A 25325-nucleotide genomic window follows, 5' to 3' on the forward strand; every position below is an offset into this window, starting at 1 on the left:
TTAATATTGTTTATTTCTAATGAAAATAAAACAAAACATTCTAATCATTTCGTATCAAATTTCCTTTAACATTGATTTAAAATGTATTAAAATTTAATTCACTTTAAATTACTGGACTTATAATATTTGGCGGTATTATCAGTTCATAACAGTGGCGAAGGGTGAAATTTTTTGACAAGATGTAAGAAATAAGGTCTACAAATAATAACAGATTTTACATAGGTTTTGAAAGGGAAGCCGACATTAATCAAGTTATCCTTCGCCACTGGTCCATAATGTTTAACATTAATACCAAAAACGACTATGATCATTATTTCATAATGCTAAGACACTCACATGTTCTGACATGTGGCATATGTTATTTATCTTTCTTATATTAGATGCATAAATCATATTCCAATGACTTATGAAGAATTAAAACAAAGTGATATCCATACTCGATGCATAAATAATATTAAAATGACTTATGAAAAATCAAAACAAAGTGATATCCGTGATATTCCTTGTAGTTGTGTGAGAGAAAATACAAGATCATGTTTATGGCGTTCAATGTTTTAGTGACAAATAAAAACAATAAAACAAAACCTGTAAAGCTGTTTACAAAATCACGGCTTTATAAGTTTAAAAATAAATATTATACACCGATGTAGAGCTGTTGACTCTACCACGGGAATCTTTTAAAAGACTTTGTATCGTGACACAAGGCTATCGGCCCGGGGCGCGTAGAGTTCATCTCTCTCAATGGTTTTTTAACAGAGGTCCTTAAAGAACCCTATTGAGCGATGAATAGTAAGTCTTCAACCAAGATTTTCAGTTAACTTCTGAACGCATAGCAAAGTTTCGTATTTAGACTTTTCTATCAAAACTAAGTGATTTATACTTATTGTATCATAATGTTTTGTAGTAATGCCTTTTAAGCATCATATAATGAGTAGACTTGTATAGAATTAGAAGTTGTTGATGTGTTATTTATTTGTTTACATTTTGGTATATTAGAAGTCTGGGTACGTATGTATTTAGTTGGTTTAACTTTATGTTTTGTAAAGGCTTTTCGATGTTAGCTACTGTTGTGCGACGCTGTTTGCCTTCAATATAAATTAAAGACATGCTGAAAATATAATTTGATAAATAATAAATGTTTATTTTATTTATCGATGTAAATATTTATTGTTTTCGTTTATTAATTGAAATCACTATTGATTGTTTATAACTAAACACGTAATGTTTGTTTACTCTGTTTGTTATGATAAGGATAATATTTTTATATATATAATAGACATTTGTATTATAATTAGAAAATAACGTATTTAGACTACGGGATTAACATAATATAATTAATTGTCTAACAATGTAACAATATGCCAATTTACATAGTCGTTAATATCCAATAAATTTTTATTGTAACGGATCTACGTTTGTAACAATTAATCCGAATTTGCTACGAAATGCTACGAAACGCTACGACGTCTACGAAAATCCGCGACGCTACGCGCATACTTGGGAGTTTTTGGGGCGATTTCTGTATTGATTTTGGACTCGTGTGAAGTTGCGTTGCGTGGTAACTGTTGTAAGATATAGAATAATTGTCCTAATCTTATTTGTTGACGATAAATATATAAACAGTCATGGCTTAATTTATGGCTAAACCTACTATGTTAATAATATATTTGAAGTATGATCATGCAATTCCGGATCTTAATGATATGTAAATACAACTTGAAAATTCTCAGTATGCGGCGGACGTAGCGTAGAGTTTCAAGTAGCTGAACATTCATTCAACAAATGTGTAGACAAGAAAGCGCCGTTTCTTGGAACCGGTCCGGCGGTTTGTACGCGTTTGTATCCGTTGTACAGGAATAATATGTGTTTAATATATACAAATACATTCGCTTGGCATTATAACGTACGTGGTGTAGTCCGTGCAGCTGCTTCTCGTCGTCACCTCGTCTACCTGTACAGAACAAGATATCTCTTCGCGTGAGCGACATACATTCGCTAGGTATTGCCAGCGTGATGAATTGCAGAGCATGCTCTTTTACAGTTGTGTCGTCGCCGCACTTACATAAATGTGCGCGGCGACAATTAATCTGCATAAGTATTTGCACCCGTGACGTCATATGTGAAGTGTATGCGGCATGGCGTACCTGGTATGCGATCCCGCGCTGGGGGAAGCCGCTCTTGCGCGCGGTCAATCGCACCGAAGTGTCAGCACGCGTCGCCCGTGTCCGATCGATCGCAGCTAACCCCACTCGCACGGGGTCGGGCGAGCCGAGCCGAACTGCTCGCGGGCGGTTCGAACGCGGCGTGAAACACGCGCGTCTAGACTCGCTCCGGGGGTGTCGGTCGATGCGACGTCGAAGGAGTCTCGCGCATGACTACGTCGCTCAGTCGCTCGCCACTCTTGGTGCGAGGGCGGACGTGGTGGCGGGGGTGACGCGAACCGAGTCAGATCGATCGATACCTCAAGACCTGCGCGCGTAGGGGCCGAGACTCGAGGCCGCGCAGCACCCGAGCACACCCTTAGCTCCCGTTATATATGTAACAACGCTCGCCATCGACGTCACTGCACAGCAAGCGAACCAGCGCGCGCGTCGCGGCGCGAGAGCGACTGGGGCCTCCGCGGCGGAACGAGCCCTACCGCGCGCATGCGCCGAGCGCGCGCCGCGATGCAATGCGTGCAGCGCGGTGGGCCGGGCCAGTGGCACGCGATGCAAGCTCCATGCACCACGCGCCGCCCCACGCCTCACACCTATGAATGAAAGGGAAATCGGGGGAAACTCCGTCGTACTACAATTATAAATACTCGCATTCGCTGCTATACCTTAATTAAAATTACGATGATACGAGGTGGCATGAGTTGTTTTGATACTCGTCTGTAACTTTATATCGGTCAAACAACTTAAAACTCGTAATTCAATGAGCGCCAAAAAACGTAAACGCGGGAATGTGCTTAATGAAATAATAATGTTTATCAAGTAAGGATTTTATGTAAGTCTTTTCGGAACGTTAGTTATAATGGGTTTAATAATAAATATAATATTAAATTTTTGACAAAATAATGAAACAGATATATTTTAGGGTAAGATCCGATTACGACTCAACTTCTCAGATCGAGTTTGTTAATGAAATTTATATTTTATGTTATAAGAATATTTTTATATAATTAAAAAAGCAGGCTGACTGTGCCCGCCAAAATCCTGGCATCGATATTTTCTATACATAAAATAGATTTATTTAAATTATTTATATATTCATTACCTGTGTGATTTTTCTTTGAATAATTACGTTTTTACTTCAAAGTTTAATATAAATTGTCTTTATATTATTAGTGCAATTTTTAAACTATTTCCACTTGTAAAAATTAAACCGTTATATGTGTCAGCATATTTGTTTATTTATAAAGATATACCTCATAACTCTTCATAAATACAATGATGAGAAGAAAGACAAGGAATAAAAAGCATAGTTATATTTCAATCCACCAGAAAAATATTATAATCGAAGACGACTTCGTAACTTTAAAAACTTTAAGGAAACTTATTACCACGATTGAAAAAACTACTTTAAAGTCTAAATTTGCCGCCAATGTACTAAATAAAGTTATATTACATATAAACATATTTACAAATAATAATAATTTGAGTTATAATTCTATTTGGCAATTATTTTAACTCACGATGAGTTTTACTACTGTATATTCTAAAAAAAATATTATTATTTATAATTGGTTCACTTATCTTTAACAATTGGAATGTCTTGTGACATTATTATGTATGAAATTTCTTTTATTTCTATCTTTAATAAATAGCTACATTTATTTTTAAATAAACATTATTTATTGCTCCATCTATCGGCAGTTCTGCGCAATATTTACGATGCCCACTGCCACTTTACTTCGAAATTTCGCCGGACTGTATCATTGAATTTCGTTCTTTTACGGATTTTCAAACTTTCGGTAAACATTAATTCTTATACTAATGGTAAGAATTATTGTCTAATAACATGCAATATTGAGATCTATTAGTTATAATTCCAGTATACCAAATGCACTATTTATCGCTTTGATACGCAACAAACAATATACCTTCAATTGAGAAACCTCGATTAATTATACTGCACAATCTAAGAGAACATCGGATGTATTGATGTACCGTAGATGTAATACTGTGACGGGCCACACTAACATTATTATCTATAATGTTTAACACAGGTACATCCTGAAATATGCAAATGCAATCACACAATCAGGAACTTGTAATGTTTACCGCCCTGGGCTCCACGTACTAAACTTTACTGAGCTTTTTTATCACCACCGGTGGCTCATTAATATTATCGAAATTTATACCCTGCAATAGTGAATGTTGTAATTTTTTAACATAAGGTGATTACAAAAAACAGTTATAGTACTTTATAATATTTGAATACTCAGTTGAACAAGTAATTTTGCTTTTAATCCTACTTCATTGTTGGTATAAAGGTTTACTTTATATTGTTACTAGATGTCGCTAGTAGCTTCGAAAGCGTGAAATGCATTTCAAAAGTTCCTGAATCGCCATATTTATCTATAGCGCCATCTATTGAAAAGAAAAGATTAATCTTTCAAATATTTATTTTGTAAACTAATTATTAGGATAGCAAGTACCCTATATGTTATTCAAGACATGGTCTGACCTTGTGCCAAATTTCCTCTACATCCGATCAGCAGTTAAGTACGGCGTTTAATTCAAACATCCAAACATTGTGAGATTAATTCGCTAAAACGACTCTAGACTTGTCTCTTTCTCGAGTGTGTCCTGTTCATCCGTTCCACCCGATACATATCATAAATTAATTATTAAATGGGGCACCGCGAGATCTTTCACGTTCCCATTTAAACTCTAGCACCTTGTCATAAAAGCTATTATTGCCTTTGTATATAGGATATTCTAATTCTCAGAATGTTGTATTATGATCTGTGGTCTTTATGATTATTTTTTTATGAATCAGGAGTTAAGCATGGCAAAATCGTTGTATTGTCTTATAGTGAGGTCTTCTTAGGTAGTTCAAGCACGTTTTTAAGGCTAATTGACGAAATGAGCAAGCTTTTCGATGCTCAACCTCATGAGCTTTAAAATATCATCCGAACTTTGAATTACAAAGTACTGCGTTGCGGTATGTTTTACACCAGCTACCAGTGGCGAAAGCCCAAATTCTCCTAAAGACAACCCGACACAACATATAGGCACTAACATGCATAAATGTTGCTTTAACGGTGAAGGCAAACATCATGAGGAAAACCTGCATACCTGAGAAATTCTCTATAGGAATTTTCGAGGGTGTGTGAAGTCTACCAATACGCACTAAGCCAGCGTGGTGGACTAAGGCCTTTACCCTCTCAGTAGTAGAGGAGGCTCGTGCCCAACAGTGGGACAGTATATAATACAGGGCTGATATTATAATTCTTGATATTATGCATAAATGGAGTTTGTAAATCGTTCTAATGATAATTAGATTCTATATCAATTCTATATAAAGGGAAGCCCACAGGACTCTGGTTATATGGACCTTACACCACTGGTAGCTACAAATACTTGACGGTATAACTATACAATACAGGGACAAAATTCGGTTAATTGCCAGCCCAGTGACATTTCATTGAATATACTATATTTTTAAACATACAAGACATTTACTATCAATTGTTTATATGGCTTAGTCTTATAGCAGTTAACAGGCTGTACGGGTTCTGGGTTTGAATCCTTTGGCTAATCTCATATCCCACATCGGCCACACTGTGAGTTTTTCTAACACAAACAATAAACAAGGAGCTAATCATAAAACATAATCCAAATGTTTCCTGCAACATGGTTTTAAAGAATAGAGTGTAAACTGTGAACCCCACAATTACTTCGGGAAGTAGAATTATCGTAAATAAGTCACTACTTATACTGCGATAAAAATACAAACCATTTTCATCATTGACCTAAGAGTCTTCACTGAAAATATTCCAAGTAAAATATGGGCGCTCTCAGTAAGGCAATTGCGATAGAACGTAGATACTGTGTTATAAAATGAACGTGTGCCTGCCAGGACCGGAGTGGGCGGATAATGGGGCTTTTGGTCCCCAAAGAAAGATAAATAAATGGTGCACATATATATGTAAACAGTACAAAATGTAATTATTATTCAGGGGTTTTTAGGAAGGATAAAAAGGATGGGGCAGTAAAAAATGGTCAGTGTTCGATTCCGTGTTGGCGATATTTTTTACATACACAGCTAATATCTCAATTTTAGATTGAGATTTCCTGTTACCCGTTGTTTAAGTAAGTGACTAATTAGTTATTGACTAGTCATTAACTAATTGAAGACTTGAGTCAAAAATCTTTAAATAAAAACACTTTTGAATGGGCGGTCATTTTCTCTAAGGTTAAATCTATTTCTTTTGATCAACAGTGTTTATTAAAAGCATTTTCTTTGTATTTTCCTTTTTATTATCTAAATAAAATGAACTTACATTTCACCATTCATATAAATTCGTGTAATTCTTTACATAGCAAAATGGCTAGACGAGTTTCTCGATCAACTGACAATAAGCCCACTATGGCACGTACAGATCTTATTTCAAACTTAAAATCAGAAAAATAGAAAAATATACCGTCCCTTACTGTTAATTAAATGCAATATACATATTTAGTCCATTGAAAAGTTACATTTGGGGTTGCGTTTTTTAGAGGACGCAATTTTATTTTTTTGAAGTGTAGGGGGGGTCAGTTTAAAGCTAAAACCAAGTTTGTGGGGTCGCCACCCTTGTCCCACGGCCGCCATCTTGAAAATAGGAGTTGAAATGGTTTTTACGTTGTATCTCTTAAACTAATTATCTGACAAAAAAAAATTATAAATATTTTTTGTTGAAAATTAAATTCTCTACAACTTTGGTCCAGTAACTTTTTGTCGTAGAACTATAAATAAAAAAGTTATAAGCGAAAATGTTAAGAAATTCAATGTTAAGCAATGTCCATTGCAACGTCATCAGAACGTGTGTTTATAAGGTTCATAATACTTTTTTGTACTCTCATTACGTACAATACAAACCCGCGGTTGTCGGCTTGTACGCGAATTACTTGGATCCTGAATCGCTTTGGCACAGATGAAGCAATTGTTCACAAAATCAAAGTCTGGCTCTGGAGCTTCTGAAACTGACTATAAACTACTGGAGCTGCTGCTGCGACGACGAACAACATTCTCGGTTCGATTGTCCACGTAATAACAATAACACGCAATATGTACAGTAACTTCCGAAACAGTTCGTAAAAATTTGTTTTTGTGAACAATTGCTTCATCTGTGCCAAAGCGATTCAGGATCCAAGTAATTCGCGTACAAGCCGACAACCGCGGGTTTGTGTTGTACGTAATGAGAGTACAAAAAAAAGTATTATGAACCTTATAAACACACGTTCTGATGACGTTGCAATGGACATTGCTTAACATTGAATTTCTTAACATTTTCGCTTATAACTTTTTTATTTATAGTTCTAAGACAAAAAACTACTGGACCAAAGTTGTAGAGAATTTAATTTTCAACAAAAATGTTTATAATTTTTTTTTATCAGATAAATAGTTTAAGAGATACATCGTAAAAACCATTTTAACCCCTATTTTCAAGATGGCGGCCGTGGGACAAGGGTGGCGACCCCACAAACTTGGTTTTAGCTTTACACTGACCCTCCCTACACTTCAAAAAAATAAAATTGCGTCCTCTAAAAACGCAAGGTAAGGCCTAAAAAATGTAACATTTCAATGGACTAATTCTGAAGCTGCAAGATTGTTGATTTTTTTAATTATATGTCAAAACAAAAATCTCCTCTGTACGGATAAAATTTACACACAGGAGACCAGGACTTGATTGACTTATAAACCAAATTTTCTTTGGGAAAAATAGTACATTAGGACCTTTATTCCAGGAAAGGCGAAGCTGCAATCAAAACCTAATATTTAATAAAAGTTTTAATAATATAATAGAGCAATAGGCCCCAAAAGTTTAAAACTAAATCCGGCCCTGCTCTGAGCACGCGGAAAACACACAAGTGAGCAAATGGAAGTATTCAACTTTGTTAGGGTTGATTGCGAAAGCTTGCCATAGGAAAAGCTCTGTATTAGAAATCTAGTCGATCAGTTTTCACTACGTAGTCACGTCTTCTATGTATTATGAAGAGAGTAAAATATAAACAAATAATAAACGACTGGCAAAAAAATATATATTATGGAAATCAAGATATCGCCCCCTTGGTTTCGTGACGGTGTACGTGGGTGTGTCAAGAGACTTGAATTTTCTACATTTTGTAACACCCGATGCTTTGGATTGTAAGAGAAGATTGGTACCTATATTTCTACGTAGATCGGACCGTTAATAGCTAAAACAATTTTAAATGTATAATTGTAAAATATAGATAGATATTGTAACTTTGATTTTACAGACGAGTAACACCTTAGTCCCCCCGTGACCATGAAGACTGCAATTCTTCAAAACGTCGGATGAAAATAATATAAAAAACCACGATAAAATCAGTAAAATAGTTTTATTTGAATTTCTAAAATTGGCGTACACATAAGAAGTTATTCAAGCTATTTTTTATTACCCACAGATGAACTGGCAGTCGTGAGCAGATTTGTAAATGGCTTACCAGTAACATCAGCGGCCTTGCGGAGACCAGTTAATACTGAATAGCTGTCCAACAGTTTCCATCATTCATTATGCATTAAAGCCACAATATCGTGTGTGTAAACAGTTACAATTAATTAAGGTATTATGTAGTCTGGTCAAGCACTGCGAGCGCTTTAAGCGATGCGCAAATTAAGCGGTTAGGTTGTTAGCGAATTGTGGGGAGGCGGCGGGATAGCGGATGGTTGTAGGCGCGGTTAGAGATATGGTTGGATTTACTTGTAAATGATGTTAATAATTCGACGGTCCCTACGTAAAGTATCGAATCTGCGAAATTGTATTTTACAGATTCAATACTTTGCGTAGGGACCGTCGATATTTAAACGGTCCTTATTAAAATGAACTGCATTTATTTAAGACAATAAGGATCGAAGTGCTTATCGCCATGGGAATATAACACTAAACAAGCCATGTATATTCAACGGTTCCTAAAGTATTGACTCTGCAAAATGCAATTTTGCAGATTCGATACTTTACGTAGGGACCGTCGAATTATTTATAGATGAAATATTAAAATAATTGCTAAGGTGCGCCGGCGACTATGTTTTGGTTTCAATTGAACGCTGGCATCGTCTCGCCCGTCGTTATGTGTGGCCACAGCATGTTATACGACAGGATAACGGCCGCGATGAAGTCCTGTCACTGCGTACTTCCGGCGGATCGTCAGTGCGAATGAAGTGCCAAAAGCCTGATGTCGCCGTCGAAAATTTATTATTGCCATTAGCAGATTAGTTATTAGGACAAATATTATGTTGACTGTAATAGATGGGATACGTTTTGAGCATTCTACGTCGCAAGAGGAGGTTGGCCGCCGCGAAAAAAAGCTACTTTACCAGACGAGGATCGAATCCCAGACCATAGTATCGTACCGCAATACTACTACGTCGCCGAAGCAGTATTAAAATGACAAAGGAAACTTATTTCCCTAGAATATGTACAATGGTATTAATTGGTTAAAGTTAACTACCATTGAGACTGCCGCTTCCTCCTTTCACCGAAAATGAACCTTTACGAAGTCCAGCCGAATATTTCATTATTCGCTTAGGTGCAGCTGTATCGCATGACGTCACTCAACATGTGCGGTGTCAGATAGTTTGGACAAAGGCATAATTACCGTCAGTGATAGAACGATTTAAATACATTGACGTATTTTCTATAGACACGAACGTCCATATAAACTGTTTGTTCAAAATTTGAACTAAAATGGCAATCAAAACGTAAATGTTGTAACGTATTTATTCACTTGAACAACAAATAATCTTACTTATTTGACTAATATTTTTTATTCAAATCCAGGTTTACACTTAGACTCGAGTTCTAATATCATGAGTTCCACTCCGTATATAGCCACAAGCTGTCAATATTGACCACACTAAATTCAATTTGAATGGATTGCAGTTCAATTCAGTCGAACACAGTGAATGTTCGGAACACCAAATCTAATACGTAGTATATTTATATCGATGTTTAAATACTTTGTTACAATTTGCGATAAATATAATCAAAGTAGAATTGGTTACGTTTGATGGGGTTTTTATGGGGTTTTTAACAGTAATTTGGGAGATCCAGTGTACACCATTTTTAAATTACCGCGCCGCGTTGAATTTGTACACGAAAACGTACAGGGGAAACCGAATGGGATAGGTACTGAAATCCCCGGCTAAGCAGCTCCAAGAGCCTAGAAGAATATTTGGTGGGGATATATGGGGAAGGAAGTGTGGTGGAAGATAAGGAATCTCTTCAGGATGGACGGAGGGAAGAAGTTTAGGAAATGTTCACGAACCCTCATAAGCGTCTATGTGTAATTACAACTATGAGGTATACTCACTGGACCGCGTGCCTAGGGCCGCGGCAAATCTGCTCCCGTGCATGACCGTGCATTCAGTGTGAAGACCTAACGCACAAGATTTATTTCGGGTAGGGGGGGGCATAGTATAATTGGTATAGTAGACATGCCACTGCTATATAGTAATTAGCTTTTGCCTGCGGCGCTACCCGCGTGACATAATTTTTCCCGGTATAAAAGCTATAGCGCTCCGGAGTAATTTATCAATGAAAAAAAAAACGTTTTAATAGTTACTGAGATTAGCGTGTTCAAACAAACAAACACTTTAGATTTATTATATTAGTATGGATTATCTTGGCGGTTCTGGTAACTATTCCTTTTTTTTCTTTTTTATCACCCGCAAAGCAGAGCGCGCTTCAAACTTTACAGCTGCAGTCGGAGCGGAGAGTTTCATCTCTCTTTGAATATTTTATCGTTCGGAGCATCTTCGCAAATTGATAGCGGGTTTATTTAATACGCTAGGGGTAGGAAAGTTCAGGGACGGTTTGTTTCCTTGATAATAGATGGCGCTGTGTTAAAATTATTTGTAATTTTGTCTTAATATCGAAAATAATTAGTTATATAGATACCGTTTATTATAAAACAAACATTTTTCTCAATTACTACATATTTTTTGTACATACTCACACCATCCGCTAGGGGGCGGTATGTTGTTATTCTTATTAACTTTATACCTAAACATATTTGTTATTAAGCTAGTCCATGTTTGTTATTAAAAAGAACTCCGAATTCCAAATTAGATTATCATAAGGTCTCCTAAAGATTTCCAAACCGACCTGTCAAATTTGCCTGGATCCAACGTGTTCCAAAGATTCAACTACAATGAAATATTAATTATACACAATATTAATATGTAAATGCTAACACAATAATATTTATATTTGAAATAAAATTATTTTGCGGATTTTATCGCAATTCTAAAATTAAAATTTTCCCCCTGCATTCGAAGACTTTGTAGCATTCATGATCACAGAGCGGACTGGAATTTAAAAATATAAAAATCGCGATAAATACTGCAAAATATTTTTATTTCAATGTCTAACATTCGCGTAAACATAAGTACACATACAATATTTACTGGATGTAAACAGAACCCTGGAAAGCCGTTTTTCGGGACTCCGGAGAAGAAGAAATAATAGTTACATACGTCGAAAAAAAAAATATAAAATTATTATAAATAGGTAATATGCCAAACCTCATACTTCTTCGTGCCCCCAATATTCTTAAAGGATGTACAGAGTTTTATACACGTATTAATTAAAAGATTCCTTCCTTGCCGAATAACGTCCATGGCGGCCAGTCTCATTAGAGATCAACCAAATACGGAGGAGATAATATAGTTCACAATACACAAGTGCACTCTCTGTTCCTTCACTCTCATAGTCCGGTGAGACGGCAATTGGACATGACCGGAGAGATCAGGCGCAAGACCAACGGCTTTACGTGCTTTCCGAAGCACGGGGGTTTCACTATATCTTCATAACTCCGAGCTGCGAATGAGTAATTTTTAAAATTTTAAATCCCAGTCTCAATTATTTTGGCGTGACCCGGATTACAACTACGCCACCAAGAAAGTAAAATATATAGAAAGTGCAGATAATATAACAGAGACGTGCTCGATCAACATTCCACGTGGACATGCATTGCGCATTCTATTGCACTGCATATATGAACTATCGCTGGAATTCTGCGCAAGTATGAATTTTCCGCGCGCAAATCGGTTCAAATTCTTTGCCCGGCTGTATAGGAAACGTCTCCGATATAGCCGGCCAATACCCGTGCCTCAGATCACAACGAAATAGACGGCATTCTGCAAGATTTTCCAGATTATATCAAGGAATAAAATAAATTAATAGATTATAGGATTTTTGCTAAGCGTTATATTTAGTTATTATAACCAAAATCTAAAAAGCATGTTTGTAGATTCTTCATAGATTTTGACAGGGTTTGCAATGAAAACTTTTTTGTACGTTTTAATTAAGAAAAAGTGAAATGTGCTGGTTTTAATATATCTACAAACTGTCATTCTGCTGGTGGTATACATAAGCTATGGGACGCCAATTGCCATTGCGTGATTCTATATACATTCAGTCCGAGTCTTTGTTTCAAATTATATGTTGTCTGTGAATAAAAATCTGGAATTATCTTCATATCACAAAACTCATATGCTCATTAATCTGGATCCTGGACTTTCTGCCCGATATATATCTTCGTTGTAGGTGGAGAACTAAATAACTCAAAATTTCTAGTTTCGAGATAAACGCGATTAACAGTTTTTTTTTCGTTATTTTTTAAGCATTACTAAAAAACTATAAATAATTTTAATGTCTGTATTTTTATATATCTTGGGTCTTAATATCTATTATATTATGCATTAACAAAAAAAACTCTGACCTAAAGAAAAAAATATAAAAAAATAAAAACTTCTTATTTAATTCTTCCACGACAATGTTTTGTAAGTTTGCTGAAATAAACTAAATAACTCGTATAGTTATTTAGTTTTGCCACACTAGAAACCATATGGTAAAGTAATTATAAGGTTTAATAATTACAATTATAGAGTTTATTAAAGTGAATACCATTAGGATTTGCAATGTCTAAATTAAACAAATCAAGTTGTTTAGTTCTTCTACACACTAATTGATTAATTTTGTTAAACAATAGACTCGAGAAAGAATTAAACAACTCATTTTATTTAATTTCTTTACTATTGAACAGATTATAAGTCGCAGATTGTTGATTTTATTATTTAATTATTTACTTTTTCTACAAAAAAATATATATTATTTGAATATGTTTATTTCTCCACTTTTAACTTAAAAAAGCTATAATTTCGAAACGGGATAAGATAATGAAGTGCTTGTTAGGCCAAAATATGCGCCATGTTTTGGGCAACACAAAAGTGATGAAAGTCCAAAATGGCCAAAATCCGAGTTATTTAGTTCTCCACCTACAACGACGATATGCCGTCTGTCACAAGTGGAATACCCATGGCGAAAAGTTGGTGAACCAGTTAAGGCTCTGTTTAGCCCTCTTGTAACACACTATAGTAACGTATAATTAAATTAAACTGTAGTATTAATGAGTAAACTCTAGCATGCGATCATTGAAAATATGTGTAACACATCCTGCATGTAAATAGAGTGCAACTAAGAATAAAACCAGACGACCGTTTTTTATCGGATGTCAATGAACATCGGTTGATGAAACGGTGACCTAGTTTTCCCCGGCTTTTTATAATCCGTTTCACGATGGGAAATTATGAAATCCAAGGATATGCACCTCTGACTTTGCTAAAGTTATACGAGTATTTTTTCGTATTTATCGGTTACTGTAATGCTGAAGGAAAACAACGTGAGAAAGTCCGAATACGTCAAAATTCTTATAGAAGTTTCTTAAAAGAATTATGAGGTTATGTGAAGTGTGCCAATCCGCATTAGGCCAGCGTGGCGGGCAAAGGCCTAAACTCTCTCAGTAGTACAGAAGGCCCGTGCCCAGCAGTGGGACAGCATTAGGGCTGATATCATTGTAGGCATAAAAAATTGTGTGCATTAATATTACCTTTGTAGGTTTATAATCAGTTGTGTGCGTTCGCCACAAGCCTCGTGCATTATTTTAATAATTAACATTTGCAGATGCATCGCTCCATTTAACATGAGGTGAAGTTACGGCAGTGCTCGCGCTATGCGCCGAGCACTCGTCCAGGTGCGGACTAGAGTTCAAGAAGAGGAGGCAAAATGAATAAAAATATACAGCGAAATTAATTTTCTTTACTATAATAATTGTCAGGCGTTAAATATTCATTGTTTACCATGTTAATGTTTACTCATGACTCGCACAGGACAGGCTCGGCGTAGTTAGGGAGTCACTGTTAACTATTATAACCTGTCTTAAATATTGTTTTGATAAATAAATATATATTTCATTTTTTTTGACTGTTCCTTTAATCAAATAAAGTCAAAAAGAGGTTAAAAGTAGATTAATTCTTAAAATAATCACAAGATAAAGACACTTATTTTATTAAATTTGTTTCTAAGTATTATTTCTAATTCATATCAGCGGTTGTTCACGATACTTCTAAAGGTGACTTTTACTGATTCTATGTACTAATTTATGTTATAAACTACCGGTTCTTAAAAAATATTTATAAACGGATAGCATTTGTATTTTTCTTTTGTAGGCTAATCCATGAGATCACATCTGGCTCTGAATGTACAAAACTATTTACCTAGTGGATAGAAAAGCCTGTAGGAGTCGACCGCACCGATCCTTCAAATGTCAGATATCTGACATTCTCAGTAAAGGCCAGGTCAAAAAGACCCGGAACCGGCGGGAATGCGTGAAAAGATTAATGAAGGGGGAGGAAGCGCGAGAAGTATGCCAGAATCGTGCAAAGTGGCAATCCATAGTCTCTGCCTACCCCTATGGGATAGAGGTGTGATACCATGTCTGTATGTATTTTCCTATTGAGAAATACATCAAACATCTTCAAAGGGGGTATTAACATCGATCTCGCAGAATCCGGCGCCGTCGTGTTTCTATGGAGAGGTGACTGGGGTCAATTGGAACGATTATGATAACAGTATCAAACTAAAACTACTAATCATATTGCTATGAAATAACGTCACTTCGCATCCCAAGCGCTATTTTCGATCCATCTACAAAATTCGACCGATCAGAACATAGTTTTTTTAAATACTCACAAATGATTTATTATTATTGGTTCATTTTCAAAATCGGATTAAAGATTGAGATTGGGATCGTTCATTGACAACAACTGTAAATACAACTACAAAAACACGCGTTTGAATTGCCCCTATTCAGCTGCCCATACCTACGCTATCAATATTTTATTATGTAATAAAAATATCTACATATATATGTAAGTATTTACTACAAATCTACTGGGATATTCATAGTAATGATAGCTGTCAGCTAACATGAAAAAACGATATTCTTAAAGTAATAAGAAATGAGATATCAAATTATTTGCTTTACGCATCGAGAAACCAATAAACCTCGATAATAATGTAAGTCGTACTTAGAATGGCATCGAACTCTGGTCATCAGGTTCCAACACCCAAGACACTCCTTTACTTCCTTGTAACCCCTTCCCTATCACTAACCGTTTGACAGATATTTGATTTGTTTTAATTGACCCCAGTCTCCCCTAGTTACTGGTAACGAATTTATAGGTCTTTCGATATACAATCTGCCTTGTACTGCTAGTAACTACTGACTATATAGTGTATAGCATCGAGAATTTACAAATTTCTAGAGATTTCTCTTGTTTAGTTCTTGACCCCTATTTGTGAACTACTTATTATTAATATTATGATAATAATTTTGACGTGAAAATTGTCACACATGGCTTGAAGATGCTCGGCGACAAATATAGAAGATTCTGGAAGCAGCAGCATAGAAGCTCGGCGTCTCTCAGAAGTGTCAGGACGAGTTCTAGCCGTTGTTCACGAGATGTAGACATTAAGCACCTCTGAAATGAACTCGCCACGTCTTAGGCTCGTTTCTAACATTACTGAGCGGCTGCTGAGAATATCGGACGTTTTGAAAACCACACCGGAAAATTATGTTAAGGTATGTATTTTAAACCTGAATTATTGTTTATCCCCTATCATTTCAATGAAGAAGAAGAAAAAAGAAATCTATTTTGTAATAAGGAAACAGAAAAACAGCAATGAAAACTGTGCTTTTTACAAAAAGGCTGAAGCCAGCACTTGTTTTCCGTTGGACCTTTTGTTTGTTGACGTCACGTAGGGTAAAAAAAAACACAATAATGCTTTTAAAAAATAAAGAATGAATAAATAAACAAAAACGAGCGCAAATGTTGTTAATTTATTTTGTGATACTACAATGGCCAGTTTACCTTGGCAACACCTTGAACAGTATCTATTTCACAAAGTTGCGCATTTAGTATATTAGTATTAAGTAGGTATGTTAATATAGTATATTATAAGATATAAGATGTAAGATAAGATGAGAAGTCCGGTAGTGTTACGGCGTTGCATTAGAACAGGAAGACTGCAAAAGAAGAAGTCGCGCGTTGTGTTTAAGAGCCAGCCAAAATATACACGTGAGAGAACAGCTGGGAATCCAAATTACCCAATAAGTGGTAGGTACTGCTAATAGAACATCGCGTGAAAAAGAACTGAGGAGGAGCATCGCGCGCTGTGTATACTATGCTCTTTATGCGATCTGTGTATTGATATTCACATAACATATCGAGTATACAATACACGGCGCGGAAGATGCCGCCGAGGAGCCAGCGAGCGCGACGGAACACACGCATCTCACAAGATGTTGCTGTTAATTTGCCCGCGAAATTCAATTATTACTCTTGTTATTTCTGCCACAATTTCTCCGCAGGTTGGCTGATTCACGAGATGCAGTCATTATGCACCTCAGAGATCAACTTGTCTTATCTTTAATTATTTGTATATCACATTAGTGATTATCGCAAATTGATGAGGCAGAGGAAGTATAGTCCATGTATATTTTTTATAATATTTGACTGTTTATATGATTTAAAACGAAATAATCAAGCAGCGATACCTACTTCTCCAGTAGTGCTCCCATCTCATAGTACGGAGAAGTGTAGCAGAAGAATGTCGCGCGGGGTGTTTGGCAACCATTTTATAACATGTGTTCCTATTCATGTTATGGAAAGGATGCCAAATACGAGGTGCGATGAACAATGACGTTTGACCACTACAAGACGAATTGTGGAACAATGAAGAAATTGTCGATAAATTAATATTAATATTATGAAATAATAATGATAACCTTGAACAAAAACTTTGATCAATTATTTTATGATTTGTTCATCTTTAATGACAATAATAATATTGTTAGAAAACTGTCACAATTCTAATTAAAATAAAAGAAATATCACTGACTACAGAAATACTTTCGGCAAATATCTCACCAACCAACCGACTGGTACGACTGTCAACAACCAACTGGCCCAGTCTATCAAACGCTCAGCGTTTTTATAGCAAAAAGTGTTACAAATACCCTCACTAAAAAGTTCTATGCTAACACGGCCTCTCCTGACAATATGATCGTCCTCGATCACGCATTTTTTTTTTTTTTACAAAATATACAGCACCCAAATACAAACTTTAGTTTTGCAACATTAGAGAGACCTCACTATGAGTAGGTCTTCACAATCTACTGGACTAAAATAATTTGAACTCGTTACGTATCTGCACAGTCTGGTGCGCGTCGTACCGCACCCGGGCAGGCTGGTGCGCGTCGTATCGCACCCGAGCAGGCTGGTGCGCGTTGTATCGCACCCGAGCAGGCTGGTGCGCGTTGTATCGCACCCGAGCAGGCTGGTGCGCGTCGTACCGCACCCGGGCAGGCTGGTGCGCGTCGTATCGCACCCGAGCAGGCTGGTGCGCGTTGTATCGCACCCGAGCAGGCTGGTGCGCGTTGTATCGCACCCGAGCAGGCTGGTGCGCGACGTTTTGCAACAGCGCCTGGAGCATGTCGTTTTGCTCCCGCGTAGCCTGGAGGGCGCTGTTCCGCAACGCTCAACACGCCCTGGAGCGCGCCTGCGCACGTTCTGAGGCGCGTCTGCGCACGTCCTTCCGCCATTACCTCCATTGACAATCTGCAGGGATCTTCGTTCAAAAGAGCACATGAAATATCATTCGGGCATAGGCCTATAACTCACGAAAGCAAGCGTGCACTCAAGCTTTCATGAGCAATAACCAAACAAGAATATTGAACAACGGGATCGGACTTCATTCGTCCAAAATAATCTCGTCAAGGATACCAGCTCACGTCAGCCATTCACGTCTATACATGATGTCAACGTGGCTATCATAAATAGCTTGACAAAGTAACTCGCAACGCGTTACACGTGGCCTTCGACAACGCAATACTCTACTAATGGCGTTTGCCAACCGCAATACGTTATTCATGGCATTTACCAACCGCAATACGTTACTCATGGCATTTGCCAACCGCAATACGTTAATCATGGCATTTGCCAACCGCAATACGTTAATCATGGCATTTGCCAACCGCAATACGTTAATCATGGCATTTGCCAACCGCAATACGCTTACCCATGGCATTCGCCAACCGCAATACGTTAATCATGGCATTTGCCAACCGCAATACGTTTACCCATGGCATTCGCCAACCGCAATACGTTAATCATGGCATTTGCCAACCGCAATACGTAAAACGTAACCTTCACCATCTATCTACTCAGTGTTATAAAAGCGAACTCGAGTTACATGCAACCCTTCAACCAGTAGATAAAATAACGTGTTTGTCGGACCAAGGTCTGCACGCATAACTACTTTGCGTCTCCCGGACAGAGTCCGTGCACGTTTACAAAGAAACGCCCTGATCAGACCAAGGTCCGTGCACACCAAAAATGTGCCACCCGGACAAAATCCGTGAAAGGCCTCGGGCCCAAACCAGACCAAAGTCTGCACACATTAATAAATGTGTCTCCTGGACAGAATCCAGGCAAGGCCTCGGGCCCAAAACCAGACCAAAGTCTGCACACATTAATAAATGTGTCTCCTGGACAGAATCCAGGCAAGGCCTCGGGCCCAAAACTGGAGCGCGCTGTCCTGCAGCGCTTCGCACTACCCGGAACGCGCCGTCCTGCAGCCTTCCGCACCTCATGAGGCGCATCTGCACACGCCTTGAAACGCGTCTGTGCAGTGCTCCGTCATCGCGTCATTTCGCGAACATATTTCTGCAGGCAAATAAAAACCAAAACAGCAACATCGTTCGGCCTATTCTGACCTTAATCAGATTCGTTTAAAACTTTCTAAACAGTGATTTTATTTCTATCACAAACAAATCTACCTTCAAAGTAGATCGGATTTCATTTCCAGTTACTAGCACATGGTAAAACTAAATTCCAACATTTTTAGAGATCCAGGAAAAATAACTGAAACCAGCACCCTCAAATAAGGGTTATGGGTCATACGATACCACACTTTCCAGGCGTCGATAAACATAGTCTGCGATAGGACAGTTAGCATCAACTGCCATTCGAAACTCGCGTAGTCACTTTACCTAAGACGCCTCCGTAGAATTTCCACACCACGCGCGGCACCGTTTTCCATCGTAGCATTGGTACATAGCGTAGGTATGTAGTGAACACAGTCCAATTTTATGGGCATCGATTACTAATCCCACTTCTGATGTTAGAAAACTGTCACAATTCTAATTAAAATAAAAGAAATATCACTGACTACAGAAATACTTTCGGCAAATATCTCACCAACCAACCGACTGGTACGACTGTCAACAACCAACTGGCCCGGTCTATCAAACGCTCAGCGTTTTTATAGCAAAAAGTGTTACAAATACCCTCACTAAAAAGTTCTATGCTAACAATATGTAATAAGTATTATCTTTAGTATAATATGAAGCACGGTACACAAAGTGTTACAACTCGCCATACCCGTGGAACACATCAGTGTGTCGCGCTCCGGGATGTGTTTGCGTGTTTATAATTACAGGAACTTCTTCGAAGCCAGGTTTCGTGTTATACACAACATGGAAGAAAACAGAACTCGAACAACATCGAGTATCGGTTCTAGCACCAACTTTGACATCTATGTGTTCATTCATAGATAACAAAGCTAGTGCATGAATCTGTATTCACCGCCGCGACGCATGGCTTCTTCTGCTTTCGATGAAGAGTTCAGCGATCAGCGACACCAAGTGGGCATGTGTGGCAACAGAGTATTACACCAAACATGGGTGCAGTTTACCGAAAATGAATCTCAAGCACATTTGACTACTTAAGTAAGTCGTTACAAAGCATCTGATTCTTCATTGTATTTTATCTTAATTTCAATCCTTGTTAACTACTTCGACGCCAGCTCACCTGATGTACATGACATGACAATATCAGGACTAGAACAATATCGAGTATCGCTTTTGGCACCACTTTTGTTAGCTATCGATAGTTCAGTCACAAGTGAAAAAGCTTATGCGAGTAACAATACCTGTATACATTTAGTAAAACACACATTTAGATACCTACATAGACGATTAGTGTAATAATGTTCATAGAAATTCATCACAAGTATTGCAACAATCAGCGGTTTTGAAATGGGTATTAACTTATATAATAAGGATATTTATTATTTATTATGCTTGTTTTCTCGTTTAAAAAATGTTTTATAATACTATTACTTTAACTAATGAAAACATCTTGAACAAACCTACATATCTGAGAATTCTTCATTAGAATATTGAAGGTATGTGAAGTCCGCCAACCCGCACTAGGTCAGCGTGGAGTCCACCAGTTTAGTCCTAAAGCCGCTCAGTAGAGGAGACCCGGGCTTAGTATTACTAACTACGCAGTACCTAATACTAGGCTAGTATTATAAACTAATTATATGGACGGTGAGTATTCCAGAAACGCCACGTGATCAAACCTTCCGTCCGAGTCCAGCTAGTCAGGGGATGTTTATGACAAGCCGCCTGTCCGGTGGTGTTTGCATAGCATACGGGTACGCGCCCCCGGCACCCCGAGCTGCTATTGACTACGAACTAAAGATACTCCGAGTCACTAGTATCCCAATATACCTTTACCTATATCTCAAGGCCTAAGTAGCCAATTTAAACTCTTCATTTTCTAATCCCTCGTGTCCTATTAAATGAACCCGGTTGGTTGTAGTAGTTGATATTTTATAATAACATCTCTACAATAATGTGGGAGCACACTATGCGTGTTCAAATGAACGTTACATCAGTACTGATATTTACGACAAAACAAAATACTAATTATGCTTGTATACGTATCATAAGTATCAAGTAATGGTTACGTTGGCAGCATGTTCGTAGCGCTCGTTCCAACACTCGTAGCATGTGCCGCCGCTCTGGCCTGCGGGTTCACTACGCGAGTACCGTTCGGGACAACGCGCTTGGCACGCGAGGCGCAACGGTTGATTATTTTTTGTTTTGACGCCTGCCGACGAAAATAGGAATTGTTATTTACTTCTAGATACTAAAATTATCTGCATATAATCTCAAGTAAATCTTGCAATCAACTAATTATAATTTATTTATTGATTGCAGATAATATTATGTATTATTAAGCGACTGTATTTTTGTTACTAAATTGTAAATACTAAATTGAGTAAAAATTATTATCATAATATTAACACTCCTATTCGCAAACAATATTATGAGGATGCCGGTAACGAAGGTCCATAACATTATATAACCCGATTCCTTCCAGCGTCATCAGTCAGCGTCACCATTCAGTTCAAACACTGGAAACATCATTACGCTTGATATTTCCAGTGTTTGAACTGAACCATCTGCGCAGGCGCCGTATTAACTTCGGTATTCGCTGCCGCCTCAGCCGTTGCTCGATGTTTAGTTGTTGACCACTATTTGTGATCTACTTATTATAAATATTATGGTATTTTCTTTCGTGAAAATTATCAGACGTCGCTTGAAGATGGACAGCAACGAAAATATAAAATTCTGGAAGCAGCTTTATAGAAGCACAGCGTCTCTCAGAAGTGTCAGGACGAGTTCTAGCCGTTGTTCACGAGATGTAGACATTAAGCACCTCTGAGATGAACTCGCCACGTCTTAAGCTCGTTCCTAACATTACTGAGCGGCTGCTGAGAATACCGGACGTTTTGAAAACCACACCGGAAAATTATGTCAAAGTATGTATATTAAACCTGAATTATTGTTTATCCCCTATCATTTCAATGAAGAAGAAGAAGAAAGAAATCTATTATGCAACAAGGAAACAGAAAAACAGCAATGAAAACTATGCTTTTTACAAAAAGGCTGAAGCCAGCGCTTGTTTTCCGTTGGACCTTTTGTTAGTTGACGTCACGAAGGGTAAAAAAACGATTATCCGTTTAAAATATAAAGAATGAATGAATTTAAAAATAACCGTGCGCAAATGTTGCCAATTTATTTTGTGGTACTGCAGTGGCCAATTACCTCTGGCAACACCTTGAACCGTATCTATTTCACAAAGTTGCGTATTCATTTTATTAGTATTAAGTAGATTTGTTAATATAGTATATTAGAAGATGAAAGATAAGATGAGAAGTTCAGTAGTGCTGTGACAATGCAGTAGAACATGAAGACTGCAGAAGAGGAAGTCGCACGTTGTGTTCAAGAGCCAGCCAAAATATACACATGAGAGAAACAGCTGAGAAACCAAAACATCGCGGGAAGAAGAACTGGGGAGGAGCATCGCGCGCTGTGTATACTATGCTCTTTATGCGATCTGTGTATTGATATTCACATAACATATCGAGTATACAATACACGGCGCGGAAGATGCCGCCGAGGAACCAGCGAGCGCGACGGAACACAGGCGTCTCACAATATGTTGCTGTTAATTTGCCCGCGAAATTCAATTATTACTCTTGTTATTTCTGCCTCAATTTCTCCGCAAGTCGGCCGATTCTCGGATGGCCGCAGATACAAGTGCAGTCAACGCAAAGTCGCCTGTCGCTGTACAGAAGCACGGCGTCTCTCAAGAGTGCTAGGACGAGTTGTGGTTGTTTTTCACGAGATGCAGGCATTATCATCTCTGAAATGAACTTGTCTTATTTTTATTCATTTGTATGTCACATGAGTTACTATCGCAAATTATTAACCAGTTAGTTTCAAAAGCCATCGATGAGGCGGAGGAATTATATACCATATATATATTTTATAGTATTTGAATGTTTATATGATTTAAAACTAAATAATCAAGCAGCGATACCTATTTCTCCAGTAGTGCTGCCATCTCATAGTACGGAGAAGTGAAGCAGAAGAATGTCGCGCGGGGTGTTTGGCAACCATTTTATAACATGTGTTCCTATTCATGTTATGGAAAGGATGCCAAATACGAGGTGCGATGAACAATGACGTTTGACCACTACAAGACGAATTGTGGAACAATGAAGAAATTGTCGATAAATTAATATTAATATTATGAAATAATAATGATAACCTTGAACAAAAACTTTGATCAATTGTTTTATGATTTTTTCATCTTTAATGACAATAATAATATGTAATAAGTATTATCTTTAGTATAATATGAAGCACGGTACACAAAGTGTTACAACTCGCCATACCCGTGGAACACATCAGTGTGTCGTGCTCCGGGATGTGTTTGCGTGTTTATAATTACAGGAACTTCTTCGAAGCCAGGTTTCGTGTTATACACAACATGGAAGAAAACAGAACTCGAACAACATCGAGTATCGGTTCTAGCACCAACTATCGCGAATTTTGTGTATTTTCAAAAATTATTTATTTATTCGTGAATATCTATTTTGTCCCCTTCAAAGTAATCCCCTTGGGATATTATACACTTGTGCCAACGTTTTTTCCAATCTTCGAAGCACTTCAAAAAATCATTTTTTTGTATCTTGTTCAGCTCCTCTTTCGATGCGGTCTTTATCTCGTCAATCGTGGCGTAGCGTCGTCCTTTCATGGGCCTCTTCAGTTTCGGGAACAAGAAAAAGTCACAGGGGGCCAGATCTGGGGAATACGGTGGCTGCGATATCATTAGTGTGTTGTTTTTGGCCAAGAAGTCGCGTACAAGCAGCGATTTTGGTACGAATTCGAGCAATTTTGGTACGAATTTTGCGGCGACCCGTCTCATGTCCAAATTATCGATTAAAATCGAATGGCACGAGCCAATCGATATGCCTAGGTCCTCGGCAATTTTTCTAACGGTGAATCGACGATTGGCCAATACCATTTTCTTCACTTCATCAAGTTTTTCGTCTGTTGTTGAAGTGCTCGGGTGTCCAGCACGCTCTTCCTCGTTCACATCTTCTCGGCCTTCTGAAAACATTTTTACCACCGATAAACGTTGCTTTTGTCCAAAGTAGCTTCTCCGTATGCCACAGTCAACATTCGGAATGCATCCGCGCACTTAATTTCGTTTTTCACACAAAATTTGATACAGGTTCTTTGTTCCATTTTTTTGAATAGGTAAAAATCGAAGACGAATCAAAACACGTGCAAGCAAAGCAGCTGTCAACAATAACTGAACATTCAAATTGGCCGAACTTGTCAGCATAAGTGAGAGACATATGTACTAACATATCGCCACAAAAAAATCGAAATTCGAATATACGTAACCCGCGAAAATTCAAAATTCGCGATACTTTTTGAACACACCTCTATACGTATCATAAGTATCAAGTAATGGTTTATAGACATTGATAATGCATATAACAATGTGGATGTGTTGACTCTCATGACCATTTTGAATCGGTCTGGGGTTGGACATAAATTATGTAGATGTTTATGGGAATTTTTAAAGGAACGATATTTGCAGATAAATATTGATTCCTCGTTTATTACTAGAAGTACCAGTCGAGGATAAGCCCAAGGAGATCCTTTGTCGCTGTTACTTTTTAATGTTGTAACAAAGGATATTAGCAAACAAATAAATATTGTGACTGTCTCACAATATGCTGATGATTTTGTACTGTATACCACAAACCAATATGTTTCCGCCCTCTAAGAATATCAAACAGCCTTAAACAACTTTGTATATTTGTTACATGATATAGGTCTAGATATTTCTCCAACTAAAAGCAAGGTGTGTATCTTTCAGAAGGGGTACAGAAAATATTCTTTTCAAGTTAAAGTTGATAGTTTTGATGTTCAGTTATCGCCGTACGTTAAATATTTAGGTGTATGGCTGGATTGCTCTTTGAGATGGTCCAAACACATTAATGAAATTTCTGAAAAAGCGTCTAAGTACTTAAATCTTTTAAAAATTTT

At 37.5% G+C, this 25325-nt stretch overlaps 1 protein-coding gene and 1 long non-coding RNA gene across 2 annotated transcripts in view; both read right to left on the reverse strand.

Moving 5' to 3' along the window:
* The window catches only part of LOC119190865, a 94611-nt gene extending 92352 nt beyond the window's left edge, over positions 1-2259 (reverse strand). The window contains exon 1 of the long non-coding RNA XR_005113239.1: positions 2145-2259. This is a non-coding gene — a long non-coding RNA (uncharacterized LOC119190865). The remainder of the gene's footprint in view (positions 1-2144) is intronic.
* Positions 2260-21361: 19102 nt separating this feature from the next.
* On the reverse strand, positions 21362-24384 carry LOC119190816. The gene is made up of 2 exons (XM_037443746.1): positions 23907-24384; positions 21362-21519 (listed from the first exon to the last, which is right to left on the reverse strand). Exons 1-2 carry the CDS (start codon positions 24382-24384, stop codon positions 21362-21364), a joined length of 636 nt encoding a protein of 211 aa, XP_037299643.1.
* Positions 24385-25325: the final 941 nt, after the last annotated feature.

Source organism: Manduca sexta, chromosome 27 (assembly GCF_014839805.1).
Source record: "Manduca sexta isolate Smith_Timp_Sample1 chromosome 27, JHU_Msex_v1.0, whole genome shotgun sequence".
Taxonomy (NCBI): domain Eukaryota; kingdom Metazoa; phylum Arthropoda; class Insecta; order Lepidoptera; family Sphingidae; genus Manduca; species Manduca sexta.